This window comes from Mobula birostris, chromosome 12, assembly GCF_030028105.1.
Source record: "Mobula birostris isolate sMobBir1 chromosome 12, sMobBir1.hap1, whole genome shotgun sequence".
Lineage (NCBI taxonomy): Eukaryota > Metazoa > Chordata > Chondrichthyes > Myliobatiformes > Myliobatidae > Mobula > Mobula birostris.
Genome location: NC_092381.1, coordinates 16,260,711 through 16,276,458, shown reverse-complemented (window position 1 = coordinate 16,276,458; position 15,748 = coordinate 16,260,711). Strand labels below are relative to the sequence as shown.

Sequence of the window (15,748 nt, the reverse complement as noted above, 5' to 3'; positions counted from 1 at the left end):
ATGGGCCTCAACAATTAGTGCCACAAGGTCCTCCCTGAGGCTCCCCAGACACAACAGTACCAGTGTGGAGCCTTACCTGGCGTAAGTCAAACCTGGCATAGCACAACGGGTGGAGCCCCACTGAGACAGTGTTGCACCTTACCCGGGCACTGGAGGGGGATGCCCTATGGGCCTTCCTCGACCTAACACTGGCTGAGCAACGTGACTACAGAGCCTTTGTAGTGGCAACTTCAAGCAGAGGCCGTTGGAAGAAGCAATGAAAGAAGAACTGTGCAGCCTGACGACGTTTGCAACATATCCACCACTGTGCTTGGCACAGTTTCCCGAGATCTCTCCTGTGGCCCAGGAAGAACTTGCCCTCCACACCTTTATAAAGGTGGTGATGCCGGAGTGCCATCGACAGCACGGTCGCCTGGAAACACCATCATTGCTGGATGGGGCACTGGCCAGGGTGGAGAGGGTAGAAGCAACTTTCGCCCTCCCAAGGTGTTCCAGCATCACCCGAGACCTCCAGCACAATCCCTCTGTTGTCTCCTCCATTCGGGGGGCTGTTTGGATGAAGAGATTATACGTGGACTGCGTGGTGGAGGGCATTAGGTACCGTCCGTTGGTGGACATGGGATCAACCATCACCATGATCCATCCGGGCATCCACCCAACACAGACCAGCCATTTCCGCCTGGGAGGACAACCATGGCAGTCCAGCTGGCTATGGTCACCGGCGACTGTGCAGCGATGAGAGGGAAGAGGTGGCTGTGCATCGCAGTGGGGAGCACGTGGTGTAGCTAGCCGACATCCGGGAGTCCTGCATCACTGGGATGGACCCGCTGTCCCAATGGGAGCCTGTGTGGATGTGCCGGGGGCAATTCTCTACCTCAGTGCTGAAGCCGTGGCTGTCCAGTAGGGCAGCTCCAGGAAGCGGAACCAGGTGGGCTTTGCGACAACCACCACTGGTCACCCCGGCGCAGCCCACTGTCCGCCTGTCATCAGCAACCACATCGACGTAATGTAACATCTAAACTGTCCTCCAGTGAGACCGTCCAGGCAGTACGAGAGCTGTGGAAGCGGAGCAGCGATGGCTTGGATCAGGACCAGCGGCGGCTGAAGGACCTCCTGGACCAGCTCCATGACATCTTCACTGCCAGGGATGAAGACTGCAGGCGCATGGAGCTGCTCCAACACCACATGAACACCAGGGACGCCCAGTCCATCCGCCTGCAGCCCCATCACCTGACCTTCACTCAACGCCAGGCAGCGCTCTGAAGAGATGGCAGCAACTGGCATCATCGAGCCCTCCAATAGCCTATGGGCAGCTCCAGCGGTGTTGGTCAGGAAGAAAGACGGATCATGGCGGTTCTGTGGCCCAGAAGGACTCCGAACCACTGCCCTGAACTGATGATGCCCCGGACTACTTCATGGGTTCGACCTGGTTCAGCTCTCTCAATTTGCACTGTGGCTACTGGCAGGCCGAACTGACCCCAGAGGCCCTGCCCAAGACTGCCTTCACCACTCCACAGAGTCGCTGTATCATCTATTTGGACAGCTTCCTTGTGTACACCGCTGTTTTCAATGATGCCTTGTGGATCCTGGAAGAGGTCTTTGTCACCATCCACCTGTCACAATGGGGGAGTGCTGGGAGCAAGGGTGGACCCAAATGCAAGACGCATCTTGTGAGGTTAACGTAAGTGAGTTTATTGCTCAATACAAGGAGAGCAAAGCAGAAGCAGCAATAGCGTACTGGACAAGGACTCAGCCTTGGACTAGGCTAGGACTAAGGGTCTGGGCTAGGACTTGGAATCACCGACCGCCAGGACCAGGACTTGGTACTTGGATGCCACCAGGACCAGGACTTGGTACTTGGATGCTTCCGGAGCCGGCAAGCTCTAGACTCGGCCCGGGAACGGTAGACAGCGGGTCTTGATTCCCTCCGGCGGGTTAACTGACGGACTCGCCTCGGCGAGGAAACTTTGCAGGCTCGCTTTGGCGAGGTAACTTGACAGGGTTGCTCTGGTGAGGAAAGGCGACTGACTGGCACTTGCTCCAGCCAGGTGACATTGGCTCGCAGTACCCTTGGTGACTTTGCAAACGCTCTCGTGCCGAACGGCAGAATGCCGGAGACTATAAACTGCCGGTTCAGCCGAGAGTAAATTCGGCAGCCTCCACCCCCGCATTTCTAATGACCAGCGATATTTATTGCTCTTGTGTTAAAATGCTTTCATGGGATTATGGTGAGAAGTTCAAGTTCATTTATTGTTACATTTTAGCTTGGGTTATACAGTGATTGACTTGTGTATTTGTGGGTCACCCTAACTGTAAACAGGGTGTGTGATGGTCACCTCCTTGTCTGTATGAAACTGAGTTGTTCTCTTTCCGAGTTATGACGCCCAGTCTGTTTTGGTGTTTATCACAATAAAACAGTTGTTGAGTTTAATGAGCTTCCTTGCCTGTCATTATGGACCAAATACTTGCTACGATAATTTAAGTATCTCTGCTAGGGCCCCAGCAATTTCTACACTAGTCCCCCACAGGGTCTAAGGGAACACTTTGTCAGGCCTTGGGGATTTATCCACCCTAATTTTCCTCAAGACAGCCAACACTGCCTTCTCTGAAATCTTCACGGGTCTATGAGCTCATAGCTGCTTTGCCTTATTTCTGTAGACTCCGTATCCATCACCCTAGTAAATGCAGATGGGAAAATTCTATTTCAGGTCTCCCTCATCTCTTTCAGCTCCATGTGTAGGTTATCACTCTGATCTTCCAGAGGACCAGATTTGTCCCTTGCTATCCTTTTCTTATAACTGTATCTTTAAAAGACCTTAGGATTCTCCTTCACCTTATCTGCTAGAGCAACCTCATGTCTTCTTTTAGCCTTCCTGATTTCCTTCTTAAGTGTTCTCTTACATTTCTTATAGTACTCAAGTCTCTCATTTGTTTCTGCTTGCATTTAACCTGCTATGCAGCTCCTTCTTTTTCTTTTCCAGAGCCTCAATATCTCTCAGAAACCAAGGTTCCCAAAACATGTTATCTTTGCCTTTCATTCTGAAATGATCATACAAACTCTGTACTCTCAAAATTTCATTTTTGAAGGCCTCCTACTTACCAAGTACAGTTTTGCCAGAAAACAAGCTGTACCCAATCCTCTCTTGCCAGATCCTTTCTGATACCATCAAAATTGACCTTTCTCCAATTTAGAATCTCATCCCAAGGACCAGAGCTATCCATTTCCATAATTACCTTGAATCTAATAGCATTATGATCACTAAATGCTAAGTGCTCCCAGACACAAAGTTCTGTCACATTGCCCTGTCTCATTCCTTAACAGAACATCTAGTATCGCACTTTCTCTAGTTGGGACTTCTGTGTACTGGTTAAGGAAGCTTTCCTGAACACATCTGACAGACTTTGGTAGCTAATGCCACTGATTTCTCTCAAGAATCCCCACCCTAATCCATGGGATTTCAGATCATACTCCTGGCCATACCTGGTGAAAACTGAGAGACAGTACCTCAGCGTAATGTTGTGAGATCCCACCAAGACAGAACCCCAACGCTGGACTCCATACGGTATACAGAGTGAAGGGAATATTGACAGATTTGGCTTTTTGAATTCAGCAGTAAATCCCCAGACATAAGGTATGTTTACAAGGGCCACCAATTTCTTCAGTCATGATAAATGAGAATAAACAACCTGGCCAATTAGTTGAGAAAACAGCTGCTGGTCGCTCTACTTACATTTGGTAATCCCTGTAGGTACATTATTGAAGATGATGATGGTTGATTTTTCTCTGGGAAAAATCTACATTCCTTATTTGGTAATCCTGTACTTTGATCAATGGTACATGTTGAACAGGAACTGCCTTTGCACTCAGCAATTGTTCCTTTTATGCTGAGTGAACATCTGAAAGTCATAATAATACTAAGCATACAAGTGCATGGGTTTACATATTTCTGTAGATTTGACAATTTTTTTGGAAAATATAAGAGATAGCCAGTTTATAGGTCTCCTCATTTCCAACCTTTTCTTCCATTGGAACTCCCAGCCCACGCTGAAACCCTCCAAACATTTGACACCTTTTTTATTAGCTGGGATGAAATTCGCTCCATTGTTTGCAGTTGTTGCTACTAATCATTCCTGTCCATGATTTCTGAAAACTACAATCAAGCCATTCAATTTAATGTCTTCATCTTTTCAACAAATCTACATTAGCAGGCTGCGCATACACTAAACCGAGGACATGACTGTCTTTTCAGTCTGTTTACCTGGATAAGAGAACCCATGGCATGGCTGAGAAGAAAAGCAGGAGCATTCTCTTTTATGACCTGATGACCTTGTGTGCTTTATACAACATAACTTAAAACAGATGAAAACATCATTATCAAATTGCTGTTTGTGAGAGAAGATTTGTGCAACATTGGCTGCTATATTCCTTACATTACAACAGTGTACGCAAAAATGTATACTATGGGTTGTAAAGCAGTTTGGGACATTCTAAGATTGGGAAAGTTAAAGCTTGGAATAGTAATCCAGGCCCGTTGGGCCACAATGTTATACCAACCTTTTCACCTTCTCTAAGATCAATCTAATCCTTCTCTCCTACTTAGCCTTCCATTTTCCTTTCATCTATGTGCCTATCTAAGAGACTCTTGAATAGAAACATAGAAAACCTACAGTGCTATACAGGCCCTTCAGCCCACAATGCTGTGCCGAACATGTCTTTACCTTAGAAATTACTCAGGGTTACCCATAGCCCTCTATTTTTCTAAGCTCCATGTACCTATCCAGGAGTCTCTTAAATGTATCTGCTTCCACCACCCGTGGCAGCGTGTACCATGCACTGACAGCTCTGTGTAAAAAACCTACCTCTGACATATCCCCTATACTTTCCTCCAATCACGGTAAAATTATGCCCACTTATAATAGTCAATTTCACACTGAAAAAAAAGCTCTGGCTGTCCACTCTATCAATGCCCCTTATTTTCTTATACACCTCTATCAAGTCACCTCCCATTCTCCTTTCCTCATAAGACATGTTCTCTAATCCAGGCAGTATCCTAGTAAATCTCCATTTCATCCTCTCTAAAGCTTCCACATTCTTCCTCTAATGACGTGATCAAAACTGAACACAATGCTCCAAGTGTGGTCTAACTGAAGCTTAATAGAGCTGCAATATTACCTCATAGTTCTTGAACTCAGGCCCCCAACTAACAAAGGTCAACATACTATACACCTTCTTAACCACCTATCAATTTGAGCACCAACTTTGAGGGATCTATGGATTTGGACCTGAAGATCCCTCTGTTATTCCGCACTGCTAAAAATCCTCCTACTTTGTACTGTGCCAACAAGTTCGACTTTCAAAAGCCCATCACTGTACTTTTTGGTATAGAACTCTATCTGGTACTTCTCAGCCCATCTCTCTAACCCGTCAACATTCTTTTGTGATCTACAACACACTTTGGCATTATCCACAACATCACCAACCTTCATGTCATCTGCAAACTCACTGACCCACCTTTCCACTTCCTCGTCCAAGCCATTTATGAAAATCCCAAAGAGCGGGGATTCCAGAACAGATCATTGCAGAACATCAGTGGTCACCAACCTCCAGGCAAAATGCGTTCCATCACCTACCATCCCCTGCCTTCTGTGGGCTAGCCAATTCTGATTCCATGCAGCCAAGTTTCCCTGTATCCCATGCTTCTTTGCTTGCATGTCTGTCCTTAAAAAACTTGCATTTCTACAGAAAGCTGCTATGGATTTGCAAGTTTTTTTCCTTTTCATGTACCATAACTTGAGAAGAGATATCCCCATGACCAAATACAAGTTAGATTTGTCGTACCTTGTTGCTTCAGAGGTTCCATTGTTGGAGTTGTAAAATGGAATCAAGTCATTGTGTTCATTAAACACACCCCAGCGGAAACGGGCCCATTCATGAACAAATACTCTCCCTATAAAAACACAATTTTTAAAAATAATTTAGTCAGTGCTTTGACATTCTGTGTGTTAGAAACAGTAATATTCTGCCAGTTTCAATTTTGCCATAACTTACTTGTAAAGGCAAGATGCTTTTGATAGAATAAAAAGTTATTTTTCTGCCATCATAAAAATAAATAGGCAGTTATTTTGCCCAAAGGTTGAATCATCAAATGTGAGCTGTATTCATAAGATAAGAGAGCTTCAGCGGGAACTGATCAAGCATCCACAATTTGCCCATCAAAGTATGGATATTTCAAGCTCGGATTGTTCGATAATCTAAATTTGAAATATCTTTTGATGGGCACTTTCACCATTCTTGCTGGCAAATTTCCCTCAAGCACTCGGAATCCCGTGCTGGTGACATTTTCAAATGGATGTTTAAATCAATTGGAAATCCTCTCATTCCCATGTAATTCTGCAGTGAAATGTGGTTTTAATTGAGAACTCGCCACAGCTAATGACAGCAACAACTTTGGTTATTCATTTAGCCAGCAAGCATCCACACCAGGTTGTCAGTACCCACATCCTGTCATGCTGCTGTAAGCAGATTTTTCATTGTACCTGTTACTATACTAATACAGATACAATAAACTTGACTGAAGGGAAATCAAAAGCTATATATTCCTCCTCTACCCCCACCTTCTTATTTTGAATTCTCATCTTTTTTCTCCAGTCCTGAAGAAGGATCTCAGCCCAAAACATCAATTGTTTACTTTTTTCCACGGATGCTCCCTGGCCTGCTGAGTTCCTCCAGCATTTCATGTGTGTTGCTTGGATATCCTGCATCTGCAGATTTTCTCATGTTTGTAATAATACTACCACTACTGCGAAGCCTACCCCAAAGAAGTTTAATCTGCCTCTGACTCTGACCTTGTGCTCACCCAGACCTGCTAACGCAGCCACATATCCTCACTGGGAATTTGTCCTATCAGATTCTCACTTCTCCAGCCTTTTATCTCTTTCACCAATCAACCTCCCAGCTTTTTACTTTGCCCCCTCCACCACTCCTGGTTTCACCTATCACCTACCACCTTGTACTTCTTCCTCCCCTCCTCCCACCTTCTAACTCTGACTTCTCCTCTCCCTTTCCAGTCCTGATGAAGGGCCTCGGCTCAAAACGCCAGCTGCTTACTCTTTCCATTGATGCTGCCTGGCCTGCTGAACCCCTCCAAGATCTTGTGTGTGTTGCTGCCAATAGCAGGTTGCAAGTGTGAAGGATTTAAAGTAATTAAAGTTAATAAATGAAAATATTCATATATTACTCATTGGCTCATGGCCCATAATTACTCCTACGACATTTTACTAAAAGCTTAAACACAAGAGATTCTGCAGATGCTGGAAATACGGAGTAACGCACACAAAATGCTGGAGGAACTCAACAGGCCAGGTAGTATCTATGGAAATGAATAAACAGTTGATGTTTCAGACCGAGACCTTTCTTCAGAACTCAATCATATTGTCATAGTGAAAGAGATATTGGCAAGTCTCTACAGGTGGAAAATCCCTCGTGCCTGACCAGGTGTGTACTGTTTCATTGTGGGAAGCAAGATAAAAATTACTGAGGCACTGGCAGAGATCAGCGAAGGAGGTGAAGGGCTGACGTTAGAGACTTCAAACCATGGATTGAATACATAATCAAAGTCTCTTTCCACGTGTAGAGAAGTCTAAAACTTGAGGGCATAAGTTTGATTTATTGAGGACATGAAGGGCAGGTCCTCAAGGTCTGGTGGGTGTATGGAACAAGCAGCCAGAGGAGGTTGTGGAGGCAAGTAAAATTACACAGTTTAAAAGACATTTGAACCGGTTCATGGATTGGAGAAATTAAGAAGGATATAGGCTAAGTGCTTAGACTAATTGTCACATTGGGCCAAAGGACCTGTTGTTGTGCTATATGATTCGATAAAAACTTTAAATAATCATGTGCTGTGCTGAATATCTTTCTTATTCAGAAATATACTGTTAATTTCTAGGCCTCGTAGAGCTTGGTGTGACAATCAAGCCTGACTTTCAGTTGGGATTGTCAATGGGCTTCAGCAATCATATCATTAATTGATGGAAGATACCTCAGGCACCTGTTCTTATGTCCTTGGGTAATTCAGTTTTCAAAATACATGCTAATTAATGCAGGCTTATTTAAATTATTTTACCTTTTGAACCATAAACTGAGGTCATTTCATCATTTAGCATGAAGTTCGGGGTGAAGTGAATGTACCGCCCCTTCTCACCACATCCACCATACTGCAGGGTGTACGGGGCATCTCCATATTTAAGGTATGGCTCAGCAATGATCACATTCGCCTATGAAAAAGAAATTGCATGTTTCCATATAATAATCCCTGCACATGAAAAGAAATGAATGGCAACATCAAAACTGTACATATGCTAAGTCCAAGGCCTTAGTACCAGAGTGCCTACAGTTTCAGAATAGCTTATATTCTTCTCTTTCCCTTCATCTCTGATTTGCTCTTCTTTACCACCCTCATCCACCTCCACCTCTTAATATTTCTGGATCCTTAACAGGTTCCAATATAGTGATAGACACATTTCTTCTCCTTCACTGCACTTGAGGGCCTACAGCTTATTTACCCATGCTTTCCCATGCTAGGTGGTCCTGTGCCTAGCATCATTTCATGTACATACATTCAATCTATGTGTGTAAGATGTCTTATTATATATTTATATTTATTATATTCTTTATCTTATTGTGTTTCTTGCTCTGCTTCTGATCTGATGTTACAAATATTTCATTCTCATTTAGACCATAAGGCCATAAGACATAGGAGCAGAATTAGGGTATTTGGCCCATCGAGTCTGCTCTGCCACTCAATCATGGTTGATCCTTTATTCTTCTCCTCTTCAACCATATTTCCCAGCATTCTCCCATAACCTTTGATGCCATGCCCAACCAAGAACCTATCAATCTCTGCCTTAAGTACACCCAATGATCTGACTTCCACAGCGGCACGTGGCAACAGATTCCTCAAATTCACTACCCTCTGGCTAAAGAAATTTCTCTGCATCTCTGTTTTGAATGGACGCCTCTCTATCCTGAGGCTGCGCTCTCTTGTCCTAGACTCCCCAGCCATCAGAAACATCATTTCCACATCTACTCTGTCTAGCCCTTTCAACATTCAAAAGGTTTCACTGAGTTTCCCCCCCTCCTCATCCTTCTAAATTCCAGTGAGTACAGACCCAAAGCCATCAAACATTCCTTGTATGATAACCCTTTCATTCCTGGAATCATCCTTGTGAACCTCCTCTGGACCCACTCTAACGCCAGCACACCTTTTCTGAGATGAGGAGCCCTAAAACTGTTCACAATACTCAAGGTGAGGCCTCACCAGTGTCTTATAAAGCCTCAGCATTACATTCCTGGTCTTGTATTCTAGACCTCTTGAAATGAATTTTAACACTTGTGTAATGGATATACCGTTACTTGGCCCGAAACATTCACTGTTTACTCTTTTTATAGATGCTGCCTGCCCTGCTGAGTTCCTCCAGCATTCTGGGTATGTTACTGAATCAATTTTGAATGTTTCAGAGTCTTTCTCCTAGTTGCCAGATACCAAAATGCTCCTGATCCTTTTGCAGTGTTCTATTAAAGGACTAACTCTTACTTAACATTCCAAGATTTTGAATGGGACATGAGATTATGATGATATTGTAATCACAGAAATGTGGTTTAGTGATAGGCAGGACTGAAAGCTCAACGCTCCTGGGTATAGATATTTGAAGCATTACAGAAGTTGCAAAAGAGGAGTGGCTGTTCGCTGCTGCTTTTAGTGAGCATAATGGCATTTCCCAGGCAGAAAATTCTGCAGGCAGGGATAGGTGAATGATGCTGTATGGGTAGAAATTAGGAATAAGAAAGGAGCACTCACTCTGACCGTGGTAAATGAGAAACAAGAAGCCTCCTGCTTGTCAGTGGGAATTAGAAGAACAGGTATGCAGGCAGGTCGCAGGGGGTGGAAAGGGAATAGGGTTGCTGTAATAATAGATTTTAATTTTATTAATATTGGTTCTGATTGTCTCGGTACAAGGGGGTTACATGAGGAGAAATTCATAAAATTCAAGAAGATTTTCTGAAGCAAAATGTGTCAGTACTTGATCTTATTTTAGGGAATGAGAATGGATAAATGATTGATATATCAGCAGCAATTCTGGGCAGTGATCATAGTAAGCTTTCAGGAAGTCAAAGATAATGTAGGTTCTCATGTTAGTGCTTGAAAACCGTGGTCTCAACCTTCTTCTGCTTGTGGCCTACTTGTGACTTTCATTTACATTTGTGGCCCCTATCCTCCATAGTCTCAGTTAGTTGTTAAAGTTTCTTTTGGTCCACTGTAATAATTATTGTAATGTACAGACAATATTTATGTTTTAAGAGGTTATAGGTATTTGAGAGGTTATAGGTAATGTAACAGGTATATATGACAAATAAAACAATTCTTTCAAAACTCTGAATAGGATACTTTTAATGTAGATAATATGCTTCCAACTTGTGACGAAGAAGCGATTAATATTGTTACTCTGCTTATATAGTGAGATCCTTGTGACTGATGCAAGCTAGTGAACGTTTGAATAACTGGCTGCAACTAGGTTAAAGATAATCGAAGATCACCTCTTTTCACAACATCGAGACTGTTACAAGGTTTGATTTTAGTAGAAGTGTTTAACTAAATCCAATTAAAAACAACTTTGCTTTCTCCCTGAGCTGTGGAAACTTATTTTGAATATCACAAGTTATCCAGAAATTTTGCGCTTGAATTTTGCTTGAGCTGTTATATCACTCTGCAGCTCAATAAGACATTCTTGTAATGTGATGTCAACGTCATTCACATTCACCCCAAATGGATCCACCACCCAATCTGGAATATGCATCTCCAGCAGGTCTCTGAACTGAATTTCCATATCAATGTCCAGTTGTTCCAAACGATCGAGATATATAATCAGATCGTCATCTTGCAATTCTATTTTAAGAATGGCCAGTGAAGGAAGTTGCATAAACTGGCGACTTCCAATATTGCTGCTGAAAAGTTTGAATTATCCAAGGAAGCAGTAATAGCCTCTTTGGATGATTGAGATTCCTTGTAGCTGCTTTAATAATTTCAGTTTTTCAAATATATGTAACAGGAAAAATATGTCAGATTTAGCAGTGACAATTTTTTCTCCAGCTGCTTATCACTTAGAAATGCTACAAAACTATCAGGGAAAGTGAGTTGAACTTTCTTTTCAAATAAGATAAGCTTCAGGACTTTAGTGGAACCCTAGTGGTAGATAGTGATCCAGTGGCAGACTTCATGCATTCTTGCCTCTCTGCAGTTTAGCAGTTTTAGGCAGATGACACCACTGCAGTAACTGCAGCCTTCATGCCATGTTTTATAAGTATCTTAACATGCGTGAGCCAGTGGAAGGCAAACAGAACCAGCCTCCTGCTGCATACATGCTGACTGGCCTTGCTGCAGACAGCCCGTCCAGTCTGCTGTTTGTGATGTGGGAATGGAGATTGGGTGTCATCTATTGAGAGCCAGATGACATAAGAGAGATTCTAAGTGAAAATTTCTCATCGGTATTCACCAAGGAGAAGGATGTGGAAGATGGAGAGTTAACGGTTACTCTGATATTCTGAAGCATGTTTGTATCAGGAAGAAGGAAGTGCTAGACATATTGCAGCAAAATAGGTGGTGGAAATCCCCCAGGGCTTAAGTGATTCTATCCCAGGATCTCCGTGGGAACAAGAGAAGGAAGTGCTGAGCCTCCGACAGAGAATTTGTGCTTTCGTTAGCCAAGACTGAGGTGTCAGAAGACTGGAGGATAGCAAATGCAGTCTTTGTGTTCAAAGAGGGCAGTAGGTATAGACTTGGAAACTTCAGACTTGTGAGTTGTTAAAGAAGACTGAGGAAGTGGACTTGTGTTCATTTGGAAAGACAAGGACTGATTAGGCAAAGTCAGCATGACTTTGTGCAAGGGAGATCAGGTCTCACAAAACTGATTGAATTTTTAAGGAGGTAATTTGGAAAATTGATGAGTTCAAAGAACAGACCTTGATTATGTGGTCATTAGTTTACTTGTTTTATTTTACAAGGTTCTGCATATTAGGCTGGTCCAGGGGGTTAAGGCAACTTAATCTGAGGTGTGTTGATAAATTGGATCCAAAGTTAGCTGTGTGAGAGTTGCAATAAACTCATACTTTTTCTGACTGGAAATTTGTTATAAGTGGCGTACCACAGAGATCTGTGCTGGGGCTTTAGTTATTTGTAATAGATAAAAATAACTTAATGAGACTATAGAAGGTGCGATCAGTAAGTTTGCAAATGACACAGGCGCAGAGCTGATCCAATGGGTCAAATGGCTTAATTCCTCTCCTATGTCTAATGTGTTATGGACATAACACGTTATGTGTTATTAGACATTTGGGTTAACATATGAGGAACATCTGGCAGCCTTGGGCCCGTACTCACTGGAATTTAGAAGAATGCGGGGGACCTCAGTGAAACCTACCAAAAGTTGAAAGGACTAGATAGGGTGGATGTGGAGAGGACATTTCCTATGATGGGGGGGGGGGAGCGGGTTCCAGAATGAGGGGGAACAGCCTTGAAACTGAGGGGTGACCCTTTAGAGCAGAGGTAAGGAGGAATTTCTTTAGCCAGAGAAAAATAAATCTGTGAAATGCTCTGCCACAGACTGCGGTGAAGGCCAAGTCCGTGTGTATATTTAAGGTGGAAGTTGATCGTTTCCTGATCAGTTGGAGCATCAAAGGATATGGCAAGAAGGCAGGTGTACGGGGTTGAGTGGGATCCGGGATCAGCCCTGATGGAATGGCAGAGCAGACTCAATCGGCTGAATGGCCTAATCCCGCTGCTATGTTTTGTGCTCTTATAAAAATTGGTGGAGTCGTTTATGGTGAGGAAACTTGTTTTAGTATAGTGTGGGATATAATTCAGTTTAAAAGTAAGTTGAGAGGTATTAGCCAGATATGAGGTCAAAACCTAGTTGGACATGCAAAATAACTGGCAGGATCTTAGGAGTGTTGATGTACAGAGAAACTCTGGCATGCAAGTGCATAATTTTCTGAAAGTGATAACGTTTGTATGTAAGGCAGTGATCCTGCTATTCTTGGCATTCTTGCCTTTGCAGGCTGAGGATTTGAGCATAAGATTTGAGACTTGAACCAACTTGTATTCTGTACAGTTCTAGTGTCACACTACAGGCAGAACGTGGTAGCTATAAAGAGAGCACCGAAGAGATTCACCAAGATATTAGAAACATAGGAACATAGAAATCCTACAGGCCCTTTGGCCCACAATGCTGTGCTGAACATGTACTAATTTTAGAAAGTACCTAGGTCACTGATAGTCCTCTATTTTTCTAAGCTCCATGTACCGATCCAGGAGTCTCTTAAAAGACCTTATCATATCTGCCTCTACCACGGTCACCGGCAGCCCATTCCACACACTCACCACTCTCTGCATTAAAAACTTACCCTTGACATCTCCTCTGTACCTACTTCCAAGCACCTTAAAACTATGCCCTCTCATGTTAGCCACTTCAGCCCTGGCAAAAGCCTCTGACTATCCACGTGATCAATGCCTCTCATCATATTACCTGGAATGGAAGTCTGTGGCTATAAGGATAGATTGGGTAGTCTGAGTTTATTTTCAGTTGAACAGAAGGCTGAGTGTGACCTTATACGCGTTTATAAAATTACAAGTGCCATACATAGGAAAGATACAATTTTTTTTCCCGGAGGAGTCTAGAACTAGAAGGCACAGATTCAAAGTGAGAGGGGAAATTTTTAAAGATGTGTGGTGAATATTTTGAACTGGCTGCAAGAAGAGGTAGTAGAGGCAATTACAATTCTATGCTTAAAAGGTGTTTGGACACGTGCTTGGAAAGGAAACACATAAAATGATATTGCAGCTCAGATTAGCATAGATAGGCATTGTTCTCAGCATGGACATGGTAAGCTGAAATGGTTTGTTTTTGTGTTTTCTGACAATGACTAAGATCTTCCTTTCAAGTATCTAATACTTCACAATTCAAAAAGCTCTCTGACACGATATGTCAACAACATTATTGGAATTGAGGCTGCTTCTCTAGTAATATCTATATGTTAAGTACCTCTCTTACCATAAAATGTACGAATTTTTGAATCCTGCATGGGCACAGTTGTCGAAACTGATCAGCTCCCAGATCTCGCCTGGTAATACTCATTGATAGTACCTCTGTCATTTGCAACTTGCCCACCCTCATTTGCAGACTCCCACTTTTGTGGAGCTCTCTGCACACTCCACAAAAAGTCATCAGTGAGTCACAATTCCATCTCTTAATTTTAACCAACAACGGGCATACCACAACATTCCTGCCAGATTCCAAAATAGCCTCATGTCATCAAGGATCAAGAACCCAATTACAGTTCCAGAATCCTTTCACTCGGGTATCAATACTTTTATGTTTGTAAGATTCCAGATAGATAAGAGAGAATCATCAAATATGCAAATAAAGGAATGTATAACAATTGGGAGAATATTTCAAGGGAAAAAAATTCTGTCTCCAATGCAACAGCAAAAATTTTTGAATTCAATTTACTCCTCACAGCAGTTACCTAAATGTGACTCATTAAGTCATACAACATAGAAATAGTTCTTTTAGCTCACTGAGTCTGCACTGAACATCAAGCAATCATTTTCAGTGTTTTTTTATGTCACTGGGGCATTTCTGTGACTCTATAACAGACTATTAACTGGGGCAGAGATTATATTTGTCAGAACAATTTCGGAAATTGTTTTGCAAGGTTTTTCCATGGAATGTCTCTTGCTCCACCACTGAAACTCACAAGTTTGAACAGAAATTTTTATAAGAAGTTCCAGTGTTGGAAAATCACTCAGAACAGTTTTAGTCTCTCATCACTCTGTTCTTACCTTCTCATATGACTGAGTAGTTGGTCTCTGAAGCAGACTTGAATTCAATGGCCAGACAGCCGGCAGCAGAATTTTTACATCTGAGAAGTAAAGTTGATGTTTTGTAGCTTTGTAGAGGTAGGACGAGGCTTCAGTCACCATTTCCTGCAGAATAAATTCACGATTGAAAGTAAATGCATTTTAATCACCCAGGGAGGGGAAAAAGAAACATAAATATATATTTAACTGTCACCAAATTGTAAGCTCCAAGAAGAGAAACTTGATACAAATAGCATACAATGAACAAAACAGTGTAACAAAATTAATCACCTCACCTGAATGCTTTCAATCAGTTTGGGATTATATTCGATACTAGGATTTATAGCAAAAACAATGTTTCTATATCCATTATTGACCAATGTAACCTTGGAACATTTGATAACGCAAACACTCAAGAGACAGTAGAATAGCGATCCCTGGCTGAGAGTCATTCTTTCACTAAGGACTGCTCAACCAACTTCCTGCAATGCAAGTAATAGATCTACAGGTAACACCCACTTCTCAAGGTGACTTGAAATGGATTAGAGGAGGAGGTGGATCTGGCAATCTGGAAAAATTATACAATTTGGACAGTAGTTCTAACATTTTCAAATGCTCATAGTTGCAAGTTATAAGACAATAATATGTTGCCCTGGAAAGAGAACTGAAATAACCAGATAACCATGGAAGAAAGAACAACCAAAATTTCAACTCCATATCTCTGCAACTTAGATGATATGAAGTGCTGAATTGGTTTTCATATAACATTAATAGTGTGTATCCAATAGCGATAGTGTATATCAACTGCAGTATTAATTTGGGTGTTAATGCACTCT

General features: G+C 42.5%; 1 protein-coding gene across 1 annotated transcript in view; it reads right to left on the bottom strand.

Annotated features, from left to right (window-relative positions):
• Nucleotides 1-15,364, bottom strand: part of LOC140206260 (calcium-activated chloride channel regulator 1-like) — a 56,656-nt gene extending 41,292 nt beyond the window's left edge. The window contains exons 1-5 of the mRNA XM_072274587.1: nt 15,209-15,364; nt 14,895-15,038; nt 8,124-8,274; nt 5,840-5,948; nt 3,732-3,897 (exon numbers count right to left, since the gene is read on the bottom strand). Coding sequence (XP_072130688.1) covers nt 3,732-3,897; nt 5,840-5,948; nt 8,124-8,274; nt 14,895-15,038; nt 15,209-15,364 — 726 coding nt within the window. The remainder of the gene's footprint in view (nt 1-3,731; nt 3,898-5,839; nt 5,949-8,123; nt 8,275-14,894; nt 15,039-15,208) is intronic.
• Nucleotides 15,365-15,748: the final 384 nt, after the last annotated feature.